This window comes from Sceloporus undulatus, chromosome 3 (assembly GCF_019175285.1).
Source record: "Sceloporus undulatus isolate JIND9_A2432 ecotype Alabama chromosome 3, SceUnd_v1.1, whole genome shotgun sequence".
Classification (NCBI taxonomy): Eukaryota; Metazoa; Chordata; class Lepidosauria; order Squamata; family Phrynosomatidae; genus Sceloporus; species Sceloporus undulatus.
Window position 1 is genome coordinate 75,695,840 of NC_056524.1, and position 22,019 is coordinate 75,717,858.

Genomic DNA, 22,019 nt, shown 5'->3' on the forward strand with positions numbered 1-22,019 from the left:
ATGCAGAAAGAAGTAATTTAATCATTAATAAATTTAATAAGAAGCATGCCAGGATGAGCATGGAACAACTGGATTCTGCATATAATCAGCCAGAGAAATTTGATATTAACATGGCTTATGCAGAACCTGGCACTTCTGAAGTACATCATTCCATTACTAATAGTTCAGAAATATTAAATATTATAAAAAATACTAGCACATCTGAATTAAATAGTGTTAGACAAGGTAAGGAAAAACTTATACTGTACTATCAATAAATACCGTAATAAATCTGTAGAGCCACACATAACAGGTGATGTGAATAGAAAAGACAAATAGGTGACACTCATGATGAAAGGATGGAAGAACATATTCTAGCAAAATGCGCAGAAAAGCCAAAGCGTATTGAAGACACTATAAATGATTCCAAAGATGATAAAACTGAAGATGAAGAACATCAAGATAACATAGATGATTATGATTCATCGGATTTAGAACAAGAAGACATAATGGTGATTGACAGATTATTTCAAACAGACAAATTTAAAATTTTGTTAAAGAGAGTATTAATAACATTAGGATTATATGAAGACCATATCAAACAAACTAAAGATAATCAATCAAAATTAGCATCAGTAATTAAAAAGCAGACTGTACAAATTGAAATTATACCAGTGCCAGAAATATTCAAAGATTTAATTGAATTGGAATGGAGATCATCAATACACACCAAAAAACTTGTGGGTCATGCTCATAAACTAGTATATACATTTGATGGAGACACAATGGAAAGGTTTAAGATACCTTTAGTTGATGCACCTATTGCTGCCCTTGTCTCAGGAGCCATAGCACCATGGGAAGGGGATACCACACTGAAAGAAACAGATGAAAAAAGGGTGGATGCAGCCTTGAGACATGCATATGATAGTGTAGTGGTGACAATGAGAGCATAATTTGCTGCTTCAGTGTTCCCAGGGCAGCTGTGGTCTAGCTGCAAGAAATTCAGTGTGCTGAAAAATTGGATGTAAATTAATTACTTAAAGTACAGTATTACAAAGGATAACCACTGTTCCTCAATATATAGCAGATGTGGGACAAGTTTCTGGGACATTTACAATAAGAATAATAAATGCATTAATAGTAGCAAGGCGGCCCTATGGCTTAAACCCTGGGATGCGGACCAAAAATCTAGAAATACCTTAGCATATGTCCCATTCACAGGTTCACAATTATTTGGGGATAAGGCACTAGAAAAAGTGTTACATAGTCAAGACTACAGACAAAAAATGGGTTATGCCCACATGGCAAAGAAAGCATACAGAGGAAAAACAATACAAAGGTTACGGAACATAATTCCTTTTGAGGAAACAAAGGTTGGGGCTGACAAAATGACTTTAGAAAATGTAAACAAGAATGGTTCAGATTTCGATGGCCACACGAAAGACAAAATTACCAAAATAAACAAAATCAAAGAGGATCAAATACTTCTGCAAAGTGAGGAAGACAACAATACTGACATGAAAAGTACGGCGATAGGAGGAAGGTTAATACATTATGGACATATTTGGCCACAAGTAACAATGAACTTATGGATCTTACAAACATTGACATTCGGTTACAAAATAATATTTCAAAAAATGCCAAAGTACAGATACCTTCCTTCACCAGAGCCAAAAAAAAAAAAAAAAAAAAAAACCCACAAAGAAAAATCACAAACAACTCAAATGGAAACAAATAATCTGTTGAGTATTCAGGCAATAGAAAAAGTACCACATCATCAAAGATACAAGTTCAAAATGGAACTCTACGACAATAAGAATTTAAGAAAACAAAATCTGATGGTTTCTATTGTTCTCAAAGAAGCATATTTGCATATGCCAGTGGACAAAATCAGTATAAATTATCGAACATTTTCATACCCAAATGAATATTATCAACTCAGGACACTACCTTTCGGACTAGCTTGAGCTCTTCGAGTGTTCACAAAAGTCTTGATACTAATAATTACATACCTGAGGGCAAAACGAGTGCAAGTATTTCCATATTTGGACGATATACAGTGGACCCTTGCCTTACGTGGGGGATCCGTTCCGGATCTCCCCTCCCCCTCGTAAGGCGAATTCTGCCTATACTTGAGCCCCATTCAAGTGAATGGGGCTCTTGTGCATAGCAGTGTGCATGCACCACGGGCGCGCACCCCATTCATCTGAATGGGATGTATCGTCCCACGCAGCTTTAGCACATAAGCTTAAAGTCTCATATAGTGTGCCCACGTATAACGCGGGCGCACTGTACTAATCATAGCAGAAACAGCAAAAAAGATTCAAAAGGACATTCAGATATTGGAAAAATATGGATTCTTGTTAAATTACAAGAAAAGCAACTTATCACCAGCAAAACAAATAACACACTTAGGTGCAGAGATAAACACAGAAATAGAGCACATAAATTTGTCACAAGAAAGACAAAACTAAAACAGGTGATGCCACTGTTGAGAAAATAATAATAACAACAACAGATTGGATGTGACTAGTAAAAGCCATGGGATTACTAGTACCAGCAATACATCTGGTGCCATGGGGACGGTTTCATACAAGATTGCTTCAAAGATTTATATGTCCTTATCAAAAACAAATAGGTATGAAGATTCATTGATTATCGACAATTCCACAATACATAAAACTTAAAATAGTAGACAATACAAAACAACGTAAGCATGGGGGTTCCAATCAGATTAGAGAATCAGATAAAAGTAACAACAGATGCCAGTTACAGAGGTTGGGGAGCACATTGTGCTCTTTGCCACACTAAGGAATTTAGTCAAAAGTGGACAGACATCAGCATGTAAACTATTTGGAGATGGAGGCAGTAAGGCTAGCACTATTGAAATTCAAGAGAGAAATAATAAACAAGAACGTTTTGATAATAACAGACAGCATGACAGTACGATCATATATAAACAAGCAAGGAAGTCTGCATTCCTGGAAGCTGATGGCAGGAGCAAGCAAAATATTGATTTGGGTAGAGAAGAATTTGAAATCAATGCAAGCCATATATTTGAAAGGAACACTAAACACGAAAGTAGATTATCTGAGTTGACATCAAATTCATCCTGGGGAATGGATGTTACATCCAGAGGAATTCAACAGGTTAACGAAAGTGTTCGGTCTGTTCAAAACAGATTTATTTGCCTCCTGGAAAAATCACAGGGTTCAGAAGTATTTTTTGATAGAGAAAGGCCACAATGTGAAGGGAATAGATGCATTGAACAGTCATTGTCCAAGAGGTCTATTGTATGTTTCCCTCCAGTGAAGATAATACAAAAACTACTCCACAAAATACAAATGGAGAAAGCTCGTGTACTTCTCATAGCACCAAATTGGCCAAGAAGGCCATAGTATCCATTACTAAAAAGATTGTTAATAAATCGACCAGTGAAACTAACAGAGAGGCCAGATTTACTGACACAAAGTCCAGTATGGCACTCGAACCCAGCATGGTTAAATCTGACTGCATGGGAATTGAGAAGATGAAGTTACAGAGATGTGGGCATACAACTCAAGTAACTGATACCTTTTTGGCTTTGAGAAGGATAACTCAGAGGATATACAGTATAACCATACATGGAAAGTGTTTATTAACTGGTGCAGTAGTGAAAAAGTGGATTTCACAAATTTACAATTGCAACATGTTCTACGGTTCCTTCAAGAAAGTATAAATATGGGTCTAAGACCAAACAACTGAAAAGACAAATTACAGCATTATGAGTGGTCTTGAAATTTGGAAATGGTACTTCAGCATCAAACGAGCATATTCAAAGATTCATAAGAGGTGCAACTATAATGACGTTCCCAATCATTAATAGATTTCCATCTTGGGACTTGCATATAATATTAAACAGATTAGTGAAAGTTCCTTTTGAACCGATGCAGACTTCTTCTTTAAAACATTTATCGTTTAAAGTATGTTTCTTGGTGGCAATTACATCAGCCAGAAGAGTATCAGAATTGGCAGCCTTGTCAGTACAATCTAATTTTTGCAGGTTTGAAGAGGACAGGCTAGTACTACTATCATTCGATGTTTCCTTTTTTATCAGAAAGCACAGTTATAATGAGAATATTTACATACCTACTTTTTGTCCTAATCCTACACATCAAAAAGAAAAGCAGTGGCACACATTAGTTCTCAAAGGAGCTGTGGCAATCTATAAGAAAAGAGCAGAATCAATCAGAAAAAATGAATCATTATTTATATAATTTAATCCACGTATGTTGGGTCATAAAGCATCTGAGACAACATTGGGAAGGTGGATAAAAGCATGTATCTTAATGTGCTATGATTTGGAGAGAAAACCAAGGCCACAGAATGTATGCCCACATTATGCTAGATCTATGGCCATTACGAAAGCATATTCAGTATCTACTTGACTACTTATGCTGCCATCCTGAGAATGAGAAGTTATACTTACTGCGAAGAGTCATTCTGGGATGGTAACATAAGTAGCACACCCTCCCTAATTTGGAATACTAATTTGTTGCAAGAAGGGGATGGAAATAACACTTAGAATAGGGAAATCGTATATCAAACTGATATACAAGATACAACATTAGGTAAATAAGAACTCTATAGACAGCAGGAGAAGATGGTTGGTTAAAGAAACTGTCAGAGAAGATGGTTAGGAGTTAAAAAAAAAAGGAATGTTGACTCCTGCCTCACGGATGGCATGTGAGTAAAACCCAAGATCTCAGTGGATTACTTATCCTGCCACCCCAGAATGACTCTACATGGTAAGTATAACTTCTCATTTAATTAATTATATTTAAAAGGCTTTGGGTTTGTTTTTTTTAGTGTAGACTAAATAGTAGAAGCCTTAGATTTACTGCTGACTAGAAGCAATAACTTACAGACCACACAATAGGCATGAAAATAATAAGAGAGGAAAGAATCAAAAGTTTAATTTGAAAATAGTGGACAACAGGGATTGTGTGATAAATTGTCCATTGTTTCATATTATGAGGGACAATGCAGTTTTATAGAAATGAAAATACTGTACATGTTAAATGCTTGTTATAAATGTGATCTGCCCTGTTGACCAGCTTATAACTAACAGCTTTCTTATTTCAGCAGTCTTCAAAACAGACAGGAGCACCTGGGGCTTATCCTTTGACATCACCCCCCACATCTTACCCCAACACTGTTACCCCATCACCTTCCATGATGCTCTCACAGTCCCCAGGTATACATTGACTATGTTCTGATGATCATATTGCTGCTTAATAATTTACAGCATACATGTGCCTTGCACTTCCATAAGTAGCCACTTTGTGCCACCTCTTGCACAACTGAACAAACAGGCTAAAATCTTCCGTTAATTATCATTTCCCATTACATCCAAACCAGAAAATTTGAGTTGATGGCTTCCAAATAAACTAGAATATAAAACAATTGTTTAAAATTGGCTTTCTTACCTGGCTTGTTCAGAAGTCATTAACTGCAATTTCCCAGTTTGGATAAAATGATAATGAAACTAATTAATTTTCTAACTTATTTGTTTACTCATATGAAGTGGGACAAGACTTACTGAACCACATGGAGTTCAGATGTCATCATAGTGTGGCCATTGACAATAATGGTTAATGGCATTTAGCTTTCTTAAGATCCTTGATAATCTCTCATTTATGCAGGCTGTGTTTTTATTAATGACTGCCCCTTGGCATAATCATGACTGTTTACAAAACAGAGTTCTCTTGAAGTTTTGTAGGGAATAATTAGAAAACATAACTAATTCCTTTTCTGAATGGCATTTTTAGGAAATTTGCATCCTGCAGGATCTCCAAGTGGGGCATTAAGAGCACCTTCACCAGCGTCATTTGGCCCAACTCCTTCTCCTTCATCTCTTGGAATCACAATAGGTCCAGGTGGAAACTTTGCCAGCCCACATGGTAAGCTCACAAAATGTACAGTAATAATAATAAACACTTTGATTATAAACTCGTCCCTCCACATTCGCTGGAGTTAGGGGCACAGGACTCTTGTGAATGTAGAAAAACTGCAGATAACAAAAACACTACAGTGGTACCCCGGGTTACGAAATTAATTCGTTCCGCCGCCGCTTTCGTACCGGATTATTCGCCCCAAAACAGCCCCCCGCTAAGGGGGGGGCAAAAGCCGCGATTTCGTGTGAAATAGCGCCGAAAAGCACCAAAAATTTTCGTACCCGAAAAAACATTCGTAACCCGGAACAGTTTTTTTAATTGGATTTTTTCGTAACCCGAAATTAAGGCGGCGCATTCGTATCCCGGGGTACCACTGTATGTTTTTACCTGAAAGAACACCTCTCTAGCAATCTCTAGGCCCCCCAGTGCAACTCTGTGGTCAAAGTCTGCCAGACATTGATTACAGAATTGTGCTGGAGGAACTATAAATGTCTAGTGGAGTGTTCTCTCTCTCTTGGTTGAAGTTGACTATAGAGTTGCACTGCAGAACCTAGATATTCCTAGAGAGAACATATTAATAAAATCCATGAATAATAAGATCTGCAAAAGTCAGGGTCGCAAATGTGGGTGGACGCGTGTATAGCAAAATGAACTGACATTTTCATCTGTGTCTGGGAAAGGATACCACTTTATTTTTGTTTGGGATGCAGATTCTGAAATAACAACAACCAGTTCTTCAGCATACTGTACATGGCTTGGGCTCCTTCATCTGGAGGTGCTGAGGTGAACAGCTCTTAACACAGATGGTTTCCAAAATCCCTTAGTTCAGCAGATGCTGTTCTCATTGCTAAAAATCAAATTCCATCAGCAGTTTTGATCCCTTCCAGGATAAAAAGAGTAGTTAGTTTCCATGCAGGGAGGAATGGAAGAGCAGTATTGGTCTCCCACAGATGTATATACTGTATATACTTGACTATAAGTTGAGAAATGTATGCCCCAAAATTGACCCTAAAATCCTGGGTCAACTTATGTATGGGTCCGTAAACTAATACTGATTAGAAACAAGCACCCTCGTGATGCCCCACTCTTCATACCCTGAGCCAGGAGTTTGTGTGTGTGAGAAAGCGTTTCCCAGTCTGATTTGAAAGGCTTCTCTTCCCATCAAAGAAACACCCCTCTTAGCTCCTCTTTCTTTCCATTCCCAGTCTGATTTGAAAGCCTTCTCTTCCCATCAGAAAAACACCCCTTTTACCTCCAGTTCCTTTCCCTTCCCAATCCAATTTGAAAGCTTTCTCTTCCAATCAAAGAAACACTCCTTTTAACTCCCTTTCCTCCCCCATATGATGTTAAAACCTCTTCTCCAGCCCCAGGGAAGTTGTATTTCGTGGTCCAGAGGAGGAGGAGGAATGGAAATGGTGTTTTCCCCTTCCATCCTTTGTTATAGCCCCTTAAGTTTTATCATCTACTAATCCACAGGTCATATCAAAATCCATGATTTTTACCCTGAAACCTTCCCTCAATTTATACATGAGGTCAACTTGTACACATGTATATACAGTAGTCTTTAATGCTAATGTAACAAGAGCTTTCTTTGGCTTGGGTAGCTTTTTCAGCATCAACTTTGAGTTTCATCTCAGCAGCTTCAGTAATTGCAGTTATCTGTGAGGTTCAAAATTTATTTGCAACAATGGTGTGTTCTTGAAGGAATATGAATAGTCAATTGCAGCATTATTTTAATTTATTGATCATATTTCAGTCCACCTAATAGCAGAGTTTCTCTTATGTAAATTTGAAATATGAGCTTGAACAGTATGAAATTCTCTGTAGGAAAAAAATTGCTTTTAGCTCTCCCTTAAGGTTCTCCTAACTGAATGAGCCAAAAATGCATTCACATCACCATTCTCAATTGTTTTTAAATTATAGGGACCATTTTTTTGTATTCAATTTTCAGTTTTCAATGTCCAGTTAGGACTATTGAAGATTATATGCCATTGTTGTGTATTTGTAGTTTCTTAGAACTTACATGTTTGTGCCAGGGAAAGCCACCTTCTAGTTTTTGTCACTTCCATAGGTACGATAGATCCTAGTTCACCGTACACAATGATGTCTCCCGGTCAACGGACAGGGAATTGGCCAGGCTCTCCTCAGGTCTCTGGTCCCTCTCCAGCAGCACGTATGCCGGGCATGTCACCAGCCAACCCTTCCTTACATTCTCCAATACCTGATGCTTCTCATTCCCCACGAGCTGGAACAAGTAAGTAGTATTAATAGTGGGGTATACAAAAAGGCAAGATACCTTGTCATTCAAAGAAGTGGGTGTTCAGTCTTATTCAGTATTTCACTGCAAAATCTTCGTTGACATGGCATAATGAATCTATTACTCAAGGCAAGCAGGGGTTTGTTGGTTATTAGTTACTTACTTTAGTGTTACAAAACAACTAACCCAAGTACCTTAATCAGTCATTTTATTCTAATTATCATTGAAATTTGAGAGATCCAAGATGAGCATATACAATTACCTAAAATCCTAGAATAGTAGTTTGAATAACTTGGTTTGAATATGTTGCTAAATCAGGTGCAACATGGAATTTACTGCAGTCAGTAAGGGCTATAATGTGATGTAAATATTTTCCAAAGATTAAGGCGTGTTGCAGACTGCCAAAATAAAGCTGCTTCGGGTCTCTTTGGAGGAATGCTGTTTAAATGATGCATGCATCCTAAGAATCCGGAAGCTGCACCAAAGCTGTGCTCCAGTGCTTAGGAATGGAGTGTGGCTTTGGCGCGACCTCTGGACTCTTAGGACCCATGCATCATTTAAATAGCATACCTCCAAAGAGACCCGAAGCAGCTTTATTTTGGCAGTCTGTAACAGGCGTGTATATTTTTACTTTCCAGCTTTTCAATATCCATCACATGTACACATCTGTCATACAAAGTTCATATTTCTTGATTTTTTTTCCAGGATTTTGAAAGATTTAGTCCAGACACAGGGAACCTTTGTTTTGGGCCAGCTCCTATAATCCCTTACCATTTTCCTTACTGGCTGGGCCTTCTGGGAATTGAAGTTAAAGACATCTAGAGGACCAGTGTTTCTCCACTCTTTCTTTATGATAATTTTATCTACTTTGCCATTTGCCTGGCAACTCTTGGTGGGAGAGTTGGGTGTTTTGTCATGGCATTAATTCCCACCTTATTCTGAATTCTAGTTATTCTGAATTCTTGCCTAGGTAAGGACGTGTGTTACTTGCACTTATGTCAAGTTAAAGCAAAATGGGTTCTACTTGTGACAATGACACAAAACACATCCTATCATATTATACTACTTCTTCTACATAGTGTATTGCCTTGCTGCTTGGAAGGATTCTTTATGAACCTAGACATTAGGTTTAACTTGAGATGATAGCACCTATAAATAGGGAAGACTAATAATAATCATTCTTCCATTTATTGCTGTGTACACACTACATATTTGGATAAACAATCATTTATAAAACTATTGGACCTGTTCTTGCATTAGCCCTCAGATTTGTAGAAAGGAGAAAGATGTTCAGGCAGTAAATACCAGCATGAAGGATTCCAGCATTTATCTATACATTTTTGCCTTGATTGTAGCTGTAAAAATTGAAAATGTACCTATAACAATTGCCTAACCTGCTAAGCATGGTATTTACACTAAAGTTGTTGTAAGGATTTCTGCTGTGGCTTTCATATTAACATTTTTGTAGGTCTGTGTATGTCTCCCAAATCTTGTCTTGTTTGGCATCTTTGTATGTTTTAGCATAGAATTTTTAGCATAGGCCACTCCTTGCAGCTTGAGTTGAGGAGAATGCTATTTCTAAATACTACATCTTTTTGGAATTTTCCTGGCATTGAAACATTGCTTGCAATTATTGTGCATCCCTTGACAGGAGGAGTAAGGTATTCTTTTTTGCTGCTTCTTATTAGGTTCCCAAGCAATGCCAACCAATATGCCACCTCCTCGTAAACTACCTCACCGTTCTTGGGCTGCATCAATACCCACAATTCTCACCCACAGTGCCTTGAACATTCTGCTACTGCCCTCTCCAACCCCTGGGCTTATGCCAGGGTTGGCTGGAAGCTATCTCTGCTCTCCACTTGAACGTTTCCTTGGATCAGTTATTATGAGAAGACATCTCCAAAGGATTATCCAGCAAGAGACGGTACTTGCGGGAGCAGAATGCTTAGCTCCTTAGGCAGTGGCTGAATTGCAGAACTTTAAATATATTCTTCTAGTTTGTGTTCCATGGGTTCAATTGCATTAGAAGTCTTGCTTTTTAAGAAGCTATTTATTTGTTTAGGTGTTGAAAAGCATGTAAAGCGTGATTGGTGTTGATCATTCTGCCTTTTAAGATAAGTGTGAAATGGGGTGTGGTTGTTGGTACTCACAAACAGTTGACTTGCCACACTGTTGAAGTTTTGGAGCAGTCGTTTTCAAGTTGGTACCTGCAGGAATTTCATTCTGCAATATGTTATCTGCCAGAGAAATCTTTGTGCATTGTGGATTTCTGCATGCAAGCATTATAAAGAGTTCTGTGGCATGCATCTTGAGGGTTGAACATTCCCTTTCAGTGTTCAGTGTTTTGAGGTTGGTGTTACCTTAAGCAAACTAAGGTTGGACTTGGATGTGTCTTAATCTGCAGTGATGGAAGGTGCAACTAGTTCACTATTCTGAATCTTCTCTGAGTAAATGCTGGGTTACTAAGGAAGAAACTCAAATGCCCCTTTTTAGAGCTTGTATTTGGGGGAAAAACTAGTTCAGTTCATGCATCAACTTCAATTTGCCCTAAAGTCCACAAATTTCCCATAAATAAAATAAGAATTGGAGTTAGGAAGTGGGGTGGGGTGGGGCTTGGCTTCATACTGTTGAACTGCAATTCTTATTGTGTCCCACTATTAGTGAGATTTGCTCAACCTGATGAGAATTGCAATCCAACCATCTCAGGCTTGACAAGAGATTTTTCATTTTGAGTGTAAAAGTTATTATAATAGAGAGTTAAGATATAACATACTATTTTGTGAGGGGTTATTTGTAACGTTTTAAATCACTTGGTCTAACTCAAACCCAGACTTTCTTTTAGTTTCCAGGCTACTCAGCTTCCCATTGGGGAAAGGGGAATACTACTAATTCCCCTTGCTTCCCGTTCCCATAAAGGGGGGGGGGTGCATATAATTGCATCTTGTTTTATTATAGTTGTAGGTATAGAAAGTGTGTTAAGGGTCAACTGTAATAGTAATCATGTTTGTGCCAAAAGAGCAAATGAGATTATTGAAGAATTGGAAGGCAATAAGAGAGCTGCCAAGAAGATATAACACAAAGCCTCTTTCCTGTCCTTACTTGCCCTTTCTGGTTAGAGTGAAGCAGTTCTGTCAGTCACTTCATCTTTTCCTGTGTTTCTGTAAAAGACAGTGGTAGAAAAGGTACCACAAGAGATCATTGTGAATTTTCTGCGTACAGCAGCCAGGTACCAAGGAAACACTCACTTTCATCTCCAAGCCAAACCTTTGCTAGTGAGACTAAAAGTTAGATATAAAAAGATGTTTTCTATTAGTGATGTAAGACTATTATTAAAGGATGATTTCACTAAGCATCTGGAACAGACTTTGATAGGCAGTAAACAGTGATGTAAAAAATCAATTTAGTTATTTATTCAAACTGCTTTGCAGAATATTCTAAGGGGGAGACAAAAAAGCACTTCACAGAAGCACAGGATTTATAGCAGACAGTACAGTCTGCTGAGTGAGGATGAAATCTATTGTTCACTGTGAAGTTGGAGGATAGTGTGTGTTGCTTTAAAGTAGTTTGAAATTTCTACTTCTTCAAACCCAAGAATTACTCTGAGCTTCAGACAGTTTAATTCTATTTGAGATGCAGCAAGTGTTAAGATGTCTTCAATTTACTTTTAAACAAATTGTACTATCCAGAATCAAGTGTGGCAAAGAGCTTTTGTCTTTCATTCCATTCACTTATCTTGGCTTTTTAAAAAACAGCTGCAGCTAATCAACTCCAATGAACCAGGTGTGATCATGTTCAAGACCGATGCCCTGAAGTGTAGAGTTGCCCTCAACCCAAAAACTAACCAGACCTTGCAGCTAAAAGTAGCACCTGAAACTGCAGGGCAGTGGAAACAAGAAGAACTACAAGTTTTGGAGAAGTTCTTTGAAACCAGAGTATGTACTTCATCTTATTTTATTAGTAATTGTTAATAAAAAAAATTTGCCTTCTAATTTTATACATGGTAACACATGGAAACCTATGTAGAGTGCAACTAATTCAACAAATCAGTAAGGTTTAGTCACATGGACATTCCTATAAACATTCCACAATTATCCTTTCAACATTTAAGAGGGAGCTTATAGAATTTCATCTTTCAAGATTCCTTGTTCCTCACCATTGAGCACTGGCATCTAGCTTTGTCTGTGAAAATCAGTCCAAATCCTTTGCGTCTGTCCATCCTACTGCTTCACTTTCCTAGTTCCCCAAAAAGAAATGGAAATTCCTAAAAAGAATGCAAAGGATTTGGACTGGTATTCATAGACAAAGTGAACAAGCAGTGATCTATGGTGCGAAACAAACATAAATGAAAGGTGAAATAATTCTAACAGTCAGAAATTGCATCATGCCTCTGGTGGTCTTAGCTCATTTACATGAGATTTACATGAGATTATCAAATCATGCAGAGCACATTTCTGTAGCAGGGGTGGGCTGCTGTGGAAGAGTAGGGGGGGGTGCATTAACCTCCAAGGAAATCTTGGTGGGCCACACCTCCCTACAAAAATATTTTCATTTGCTTCTGAATGCCTCCTGGGAGCATAGGGGGCATTTACATCATGTTTTTAGGCTTTTTTGGGCCCTTGAAGGGCCTTTTTTTAACAATAGGAAATGAGCATAACTCATTTCCTTTCCCCCTCCCCCTTTAAGCCTCTCCTAGGCCTAAATTGGTCCCCGGGGAGGGGGATTGATGGAAATACCTCAAACACACTCCCAAGGGGGTGTTTGGGGACCCAAAAAATTGGGAAGAAGCAAATAATTTCTTATGGTGCCTAGGGGCCTCCCAACATGGTGGAAATGCCTCCACTCCACGCCCCACCCCCACCCCGTGGCATAAAGAAATACATAATTTCCTCCCTCCTCCGGGGGGGGGGGGCCCACAGGCTTATTTTCCCCATCCTTTTTTTATAGGCTCTCAGGGCTTGCATTGATGTTCTATGTTACACCCCTTTTGTATGTTCTTGAACCAGCGTGGGACAGACCCATGCTGCTTGGCTTCCTTGTGAACTGGGGGAGTGCATGTTTTCGGTGACTTCACCTCATTTTCTAGTGTTTGTGTTGCAAAGTTGAGATACCTAAGATTTTGAGTACTGGCAGCATAGGAATTATTATATTCTTGCCTTTGGTAGTCTTGGTTTCGGTAGGACTTTGTGCTGTGTTTTGAGAATGGGCTGAATAAAGCAGTACTGGAGAAACATAGCTAACAGGCTGCATTTTTCTATAGGTTGCAGGACCACCCTTCAAAGCTAACACTTTAATAGCCTTTACAAAGCTACTAGGAGCACCTACACATATTCTCCGGGACTGTGTACACATTATGAAACTAGAGCTGGTAAGCTGGTTTTACCCTTACTGCAAAATTCTATATATTTATTTTCAAAACTCAGACTGGATAATTCATATGTCTTATTTCTGTGGCATGTTTTACTAAAACAGTTTCCTGATCAGGCAAGCCAGCTGAAATGGAATGTACAGTTTTGTTTGACAATTCCTCCAAGTGCTCCACCAATTGCACCTCCAGGAACACCTGCAGTTGTGCTGAAATCCAAAATGTTGTTCTTTGTAAGTAAAGCAGTAGAGTCAGATTCTAGTATTTCATGTTGTTGTGATCTTTGGTACTGGGATAAGTGATCTGTAAGATATAATCTAACTGTGATTTCCACCCAATCTCAGCCAGTGCTTAAGCATTTATTATGCACTTGTTATGCACATCCTATTAAAATGGAGAATTGAGTTTAGATTAAGCCCTCTGCTTGTATTGCATGTGAACACACCTAACTGCTTTTTCAGTGCCTGCTTTTCTGTTGCAAGAGCTTGTGATTAACACATTGAGTTTTTATGACTATTTCAAGATTTATCTGGAAGCAAAATCCTATATTTTATTTACAGAAGTTTTTCTTACGATCTTTATATCTGTATTTCTGTAAAATATGTACCATCGAAAGGTGGCTGCCACTATGAAAGCTGTTTTGTAGGTGAGCTTCAGGTGGTTTTCATTTGTTTATTGTGCTGTTATTGTATTTAAAATTTCCACCTAATGGTAATACAACTGATGTTATCTCATTTTGAACTTTTGCCTGTGAAAACCTGGCAATGGTGAACATGACCTTAGCATAAGTTTAGTTCACAAGACTTACACTGTTAAAAGCAAGTGCTTGTTTCTAAATTTCTTGAGTTTCCTATTGAACTGTTTAGGCTTCATCTGCACTGCAGAAATAATGCAGTTTGACACTGCCTTAATTGCCATGGCATCTGGGATTTGAAGTTTGTTGTAGTGCCAGAACTCTCTGGCAGAGAAGGCTAAATATCTCACAAAACTACAGTATCCAGGATTCCACACATTGAGCATGGCAATTAAAGCAGTGTCAAACTGCATTATTTCGCCATTGCTGATTCATCCTCAGTTTGCATAGGTTGAAAACACATCTGCTCATATATTACCCCAGAAAAACAGAAAGGGAAATTAGGAAATGTAAAGAGGTACAATAGAACCAAATTTCTAGCATACGTTAGTTTGTCATTTTCTATCTTGATGAAGGCGTATGTAGATGAATTATCTTCTAGCATACTTCAGTTTGCAATTTTGAAGTGGTTTTTAATATTACATTCAGATGACTACCCTATCTTGGCAGCCTTTGTTATTTGCTTTAAAATTGCTTTTTGGCTAAGAAAGGAGGAGTGAATACAACTCATTGTAGTAATAAAGAAGTGACCCTGATCTTGTATGATATGGCAAGATATCCATAGTTGTTATTAAAGGTATGTTCCAAATTGCTGCAGTTACCATTGTGTTCTGTTCACAGCTTCAGCTAACACAGAAGACTACAGTTTCACAGGAGGCCATGAGCATAATAGTCCCAATCATTTATGACATGGCTTCAGGTACAACACAACAGGCAGACATCCCCAGACAGCAAAACTCTTCAGTTGCTGCTCCCATGATGGTTAGCAATATTCTAAAGAGGTTTGCAGAACTGAATTCACCACGGCCAGGTACTGTACATGTCCAGTAGGTCACATTTTCTGCATGCTTGAATGGGCAGAATCCAACTCTCAAAATTTTCAGATTGCACTTTGCCATTAGTGTTGTTATGTTTTTATTTGTTTCGTTTAAATGATCTCTTAAGATCTTGGTTTCAGATTAACGCATGTTAATGATAAATTGTTGAATATACCTCTCTGTGGCACCAGAAGGGTTGGATTATTGACACAACATGGACTTTATGACATTGAGCAAGAAAGTTTAATGCACTGAATAACTTGGCTCCCACTATTGTAGTCATAGCTACACTATTTCAAGTGTTGTCATGTGAGCCCTGTGTATATTGCTGTGAAAACTAGTGCGTGTTAGTTATTTTGCACTGTAGGAATGTTTTCCCAATTCTTGTAATTTACTGTTACAAGGTTTCCTACCTGTCTTATTCTCAACTGCACTTCTCTGAGGAAAGCCTCGGGGGCCAGGAAGATGGAACTACTAATAAATTACCATAAAGTAACAACTTAACAGCACTGGCTTATACTTTCTGTATCCCATGACTAACATTTCACCTTGACTGTATCTTTTATCTTGTGCTGCCTGCTTTGTTTCTGTGAGAAACATTTTGTAATCAGTTTCACTTTTCCTTTAATAAAAGTGTTAGAAACTTTTGAAAAGTGATTCTTTTTTTAATAATTCTATTCTTGGGTATGAAAATTTTACCCAAGACACTAACCTTCTTCACAGAACTTTTCCTCCTCTTCAAGGATATCCTTGCTAACTGTATATTTGTTTAGTAATTAAAATGCTTATGGTGGCTTTAATATTTTAAAAAGAATTGCCAGCATGTTCCTAGTGTAGCATTACAACATAGACTCAAAAACTGCACTGTGTGGATACACATAAAATTTAACTACACTGGAGCAGCTGATAGGATTGAAGTGGTGTGGATGATGCCTCTTCAAATGATTGCCTTTACTTTGGTAACACTTCATCCTGAACCCCTGATCAGCGCTAAGGTAAACTGCGAGTTGGGAGGGTTAGCCATTTGTTTCCACCTGGGTATAAATAAAGGTGAGTTAACCAACATCCATGCTGCGTGTCACTAGCAGTTGGAATATTGTACATGCTACCATAATCCATGCATGCTCTAGAGAAACTAATTTCTGCCATTCAAACGCAGTTTCAGGAGGGAACTGCATTTCTGCATCACAAACGTAACGGAACAAACATGTTCTTTACTAGTGAGCCATTGGTTAACTAATGGTATTACCCATGTGACTACTGAAAGTGGGAAAAGGTCATAATTGGCATTTGCAGTTTTAAAACTGCAGCAACTTTTGTCTCATAACTCCATACTGTAATGGCATAGAAATAATAAATTATGCCTTTCAAACTGATCTTACAGAAGACTCCATGGCTACATTTCACTGCTTTGTCCGCTTTGAAACTGTAAAATGAAGTATAATCCTGTAGTAAATGACATACTGCCTTCTAGAAATATTCTTCTGTAAACAGATCTTTAAATCCATTCACAATCCATTCATCATTCATTCATAATAAAAACAACTAAGATGAAAAAAAACAACTCCAGATTCAGCATTCAAGTAGCTTTTTGTGATTGTTTTTACCTAAAAACAGAGTTTAAGATTGTTAGTCTTAAAATCATAGTTGATACTTGTGTTAAAGCGTGTACCAACAAAGGAGCTTATTACTGATGGAAGCAGAAACTGCTTTTTTCACTAGTATGCTGCTATAGATTGCACTTCTGAGATATCACTGACATCAGGTGTTTACTTTCTTAATCTAATTTTGTACTTACACTTTAAGAAGAGTACAGAAAAATTTGACCACTTTTGGAGAAGAATGTATGAAATGCTTAGTATCAGCGCCTGTTAGTAGCAGTAGTGTGTGAAGGCTGGCCCTTCATCACTAAGAATAAGCAGTTGAGGCAGCTTCGACTCCTGCATTACGTGAGAGTCCTAATTAGCCAGTGAGTGTTAACTGACTAATAGTTTCTTCTCCTCTACAAACAGATTTTGGTTCTCTCTTCTAGAAGTGTGGCCTATAATACATGCATAGTTCCTCCTGGACCACTCAGTCTTTAACAATATAATTTCTTATATCCTGTTGACAGCACACACAGAGACTGTTGCATTCTGTCCTCTAAAAACCATGCAAGCAATGATATGCTGATGAGCAGGGTTTTGAATCCACATAGTTTTGGCAGAAAACCAACAATTTTGTGCCAAACCTGGCCTTATTTGCTGTGTCAAAGAATATCTTTGCAGCATCTGAGTAATCCTAATGGTAGTGTGTGGCATCCTGTGCTTCACAAACATGTTCACATTTTTATTTTCCATACTAGCTGGTTGCACAGTTTCTGACAGGTTAGGATAATGCAGTTTTATATGGTATAAGTTAATGGTTTACAGTTTCACCTGAACATAATTGTATTTACTTGCAAAATTTGAGTTGTGGCACACCCTTTGGCAAATTGAAGTGTTGTTGATTACCTTTATCACTGCCACAATTCAGCTTAACTTCTCTAGCTAACTTGTGTTTCTTTCCCTTGTTCCAGGTGAATGTACAATCTTTGCAGCTGTTCGTGATTTAATGGCTAACCTTACACTGCCCCCTGGTGGGCGTCCATAGGCTATTTTTAAGCAAAGGGTAAAAAATGAAGCAGCAAAAACATTTCTCTGAAATAAAGCCTTCAATTATATAAAATGGAAGAGACGATTTCTCGTATCACATTTTTTAAAGAGCTAATACAGTGGATTGGCCTACTTTCAGGGATGCACTTTCGTCAGATTTTTTTTTTTGTACAGTGCTCTGTATGTTTTAAGGAGACATTTCGATCTCTTAATAGATTTATGTATCCGCTTGCCAGTAAATAGAGTTAATATTCTGTTTTATACTACAAAGATTATGAAAATGCCAAATTTGTTTATTTAAATGTTTTTTCTTATGTCTTGGTGTAATAGTCTTTTTTTTAAGGGCAGGTCTGTCATTTTTTGAATACTGTAAAACTGTGACAAACTTTATATTGACACTGTATTTTAATATGACTGCTTTGAAACATTTAAAAATTGGGCTTGTTGTAAACATGACCCCCAAAAAGCAATATTTAATAAACTAGATTTTAAAAAAAATGTGTGTTCACTTCAAAAGTGTTCTTTATAGACGAAGAACATCTTACATATTGCTAGCTATGGAGTTGTCATGTTGTTTCTTGGTAGTTCATCAGTTAATATAAGTGGGCAGCTGTGATTCTCCCAGTTTTTGAACTGTGTTACCCACAATTCCTCGGTGTTGTAGGCCAAAAACACTTGGAAGAATACTGTTGCTCATCTCTAAAAGCACAACTTCTTCTGCCCACCACATTGTGCAAAGTGTTTTCAGTTCCTTCTCAACCCATTTACTGACTCCAGTATTGTTCCCCCTTTCCCAAAAAATCTCCCTGCTTGTCATAACAGAGGTAGACTAGCACAATGGAACACCTGTAAGCTAGTGCAGTGTGCTTAGTAGGACTTCTAATCTTTTTTTTTTATTTTAGAGTTCCCTGTTACATGGGAAATAACTCTGAGACTCAAAGGAATACTGGTAGGTTTGAATGAAGGAGGGAGGGAAGAGGGGAAGACAGCTGTCCTGTAAAGTGACAACCCAACACTAGAGTGATAAAATCAGAATCATGAGAACAAGCTAACTATGTTGTAATCTTTTAGATTGTAAGCCTGAGGGCAGGGAACCGTCTGACTAAAAAATTGATGTACAGCGCTGTGTAAACTTACAGCGCTTTATAAATAAAGGTTAATAATAATAATAATAATACTGACAATGCATGAAACAGCATCTGCAGTGACTGTTCTACTTAGCAGCTGTACCTTCTAAAGTAGCTTGCTGTGTGAAATGTCATTGTGCATTCTTTTTCTTTTCTTGCCACTGTTGCCACCACCATCACCCAGAGGGACATCTGGTGCTGTTATGGTGATTCCGTATATGAGAAATCATTATCATGCTAACTTAATAAAGCATACAACATGAATCTGGCAAACATGCAGAGCCTGTTTGCCAGATTCCATACAGAAGACCCATGGTCTGAATATATCAACTTATCAGGAAGTAAAATGGCTCTCACAAGCAATACATATTAAATAAATTAATAATGCTTACTAACACTAATAATGGAAGATAATTCATTTTTTCTTGAATGTCCTACATTTTGTTGTGCCTGGACATCCTTTGAGGTTATGACATCTGGTCACCCTGCTCCAGAGAGACCTGTAGTAGGCAATGCACAGTTCTAGGTTTTCCTAAGAAGACACTAAGAGAGCCATCATGGCACAATAGTTTGAATGTTGGACTACAACTCTGGAGACTGGGGTTTGATTCCCACTTTGGCCATGGGAACCCACTGGATGACTTTGGGCAAGTCACACTCTCTCAGCTGCAAGAGAAGGCCACGGCAAACCACGTCTGAACAAACCTTGCTAAGAAAAAAACATGATAGGTTAACCTTAGGGTCACCATAGGTTGGAAATGACTTCGGCACACAACAACAACAAGACAAAAGAAGACCTTTCTCATGGAGCTTCTGGTTGAGAGCTTCAGCTGGTGGGGAGGGAACAGGGGGACCAGATATCTTAACCACAAAGGAGGACCAGGCACCACAAAATGTTGGACAAAATAAAAATCTAAAAATAGTAATATAAATATAAATTTATGCTTCTTAGCCATGCTCAAAATGGAGGACAGTTTGGAAATCCTCCTGGACAGAAGGCTGAAATGTAATACAGTGGGCCCTCCAATTTCGCTAGGGTTAGGGGCACAAGACCCTGGTAAAAAAAGAAAAACCCACAGATAAAAAGACCACTGTTTCTTTTACCTGAGAAAACACCTCTCTAGGAATCTAGGTTCTCCAAGGCAACTCTATTGCCAATATCTTCCAGAAACATAGAATTGTGCTGGAGGACCAACAAATGCCTAGAGAAGTATTCTCTCTAGGAATCTTTAGCAGTGATCTCTGGAATCTCTGGTGGAAACTGAACATAGATTGCACTGAAGGACCTAGAGATTCCTAGAGAGAACATATTAATCAAAACCATGAATAATCAAATCCATAAAAGACACAGCCACAAATGTGACATTATTATTATTACTACTATTATTATTTTCCTCCCAGGACATGACCATCAATCTGGATCGAGGCAGGGAATAACAATTAACAGACAAACAACATCTATTAAGATACATCATTTGAATCACACATCAGTTTAAAAAGACAAATAAAATTTAGGTCCAAAGCACATTGCAGAAATGATCCAGTTTGGGACTGCTTTAACTGCCCTGGGTCAGTGCTGCGGAATCCTGGGAATTGTAGTTTTGTGAGACATTTAGCCTTCTCTGTCACAGCTCTGGCGCCACAACAAACTGCACTTCCCAGGATTCCCCAGCACCAAGCCAGGGCAGTTAAAGCAGCCTCAAATTGGATTATTTCTGCAGTGTGTTTTGGCTCTAAATCTTGTCTTTTCAAACTGATGTGTACTTCAACTGATGTGTCTTAACTGATGTTGTTGATTAAAAGATGTAGCTGTGTTAATCTGTAGAATCAGTGTGAAGGGATATCTTTTAGCACCTTTCAGAATAACTGAAAAACTGAAAAAAAGAATTTATCAGCATAAGCTTTCCTGGACTTCAGTCTACTTCCTCAGATGCAGATAAATGCATCTGATTTATCATCATGATCATCACATGTAAACACACATCTGAGGAAGTCGGCTGAAGCCTATAAAAGCTCATGCTACCAGCTTCTTTCTTTCAAAGATATAGCCATGGTAGTCTGCAGAATCAGTATGCATTGTACAGAGATCTTGTAGCACCTTTGAGACAAACTGAAAACAAGAAGTTGGCAGCATGAGCTTTCGTCTCGTCTGCTTCCTCAGCAGAGTTGCCAATTTCCGAGGAATTCCCTGGAATACGGGGATTTAATTGATTTCTTTCCGGGAATTTTGACTGAATAATAATAATAATAATAATAATAATAATAATAATAATAATAATAAATATTGGTAAATTCTGGGGATGCGACCAAATGCCTCTGAGGAAGCAGACTGAAGTCTAGGAAAGCTCATGCTGCCAGCTTCTTCCTTTCAGTTACTCTCAGATGCTACAAGATCTCTCTACTATACTGATGGTCTCAAAGGTGCTACAAGATCTCTTTGCATATTGGTTTTCCAGTCTATATCTTTGAGAGGAAAAAGTTGGCAGCAGCAAGAGTCCTAGACTGCAGCCTACTTCCTCAGATACATATTTACATGTGATGATGACACATCAGATGCATTTATGTGCATCTGAGGAAGTAGACTTTAGTCAAGGAAAGCTCATGCTGCTGCCGAGTTTTCTTTCTCAAAGGTGCTGCAAGGTCTGTCAACATACAGATGTTTTTGGGGCTGGACTGTTTCTGCAGTGTGTTTTGGAGGGATGTACTAAAGGAAACGGCAGTACTTGCCCATAGGGAAACTATACTTGCCCATAGAGAATCACTGGGGAATTTTTGCTCATGGGGAAACATAGGCGAATACTTGCTCATAGAGAAGCACGGGAGAGGAGGTTACCTATTATTTATTCACCTGTGTTTTCCTATAAGCAAGTATTCCCCAATGTATCCCTAAGAGGGGAAGTAATCCCCAATGTCTTCCTATGGGCAAGCATTACTACAAAATGTCTCCCTATGGGCAAGCATTCCCCAATGATTCCTTATGGGAAAACATTCGCCCATGTATCCCTATGGGGAATTATGGCCTCCCTGTGGGGGAAAGTATGTACTGTATATTGC

General features: G+C 38.2%; 2 protein-coding genes across 2 annotated transcripts in view; one reads left to right on the top strand and one right to left on the bottom strand.

The window, feature by feature from the left end:
- Positions 1-18,336, top strand: part of MED14 (mediator complex subunit 14) — a 59,885-nt gene extending 41,549 nt beyond the window's left edge. Inside the window, 9 exon segments of the mRNA XM_042457063.1 lie at positions 5,104-5,215; positions 5,790-5,921; positions 7,987-8,169; positions 9,861-10,096; positions 11,925-12,104; positions 13,430-13,537; positions 13,642-13,767; positions 15,009-15,198; positions 17,763-18,336. Of these exon segments, the coding sequence (XP_042312997.1) occupies positions 5,104-5,215; positions 5,790-5,921; positions 7,987-8,169; positions 9,861-10,096; positions 11,925-12,104; positions 13,430-13,537; positions 13,642-13,767; positions 15,009-15,198; positions 17,763-17,836 (1,341 nt within the window). The 3' untranslated portion in view covers positions 17,837-18,336.
- USP9X (ubiquitin specific peptidase 9 X-linked) overlaps positions 1-22,019 on the bottom strand; it is a 361,613-nt gene that overhangs the window by 173,484 nt on the left and 166,110 nt on the right. The gene's annotated exons all lie outside the window — the stretch shown is intronic.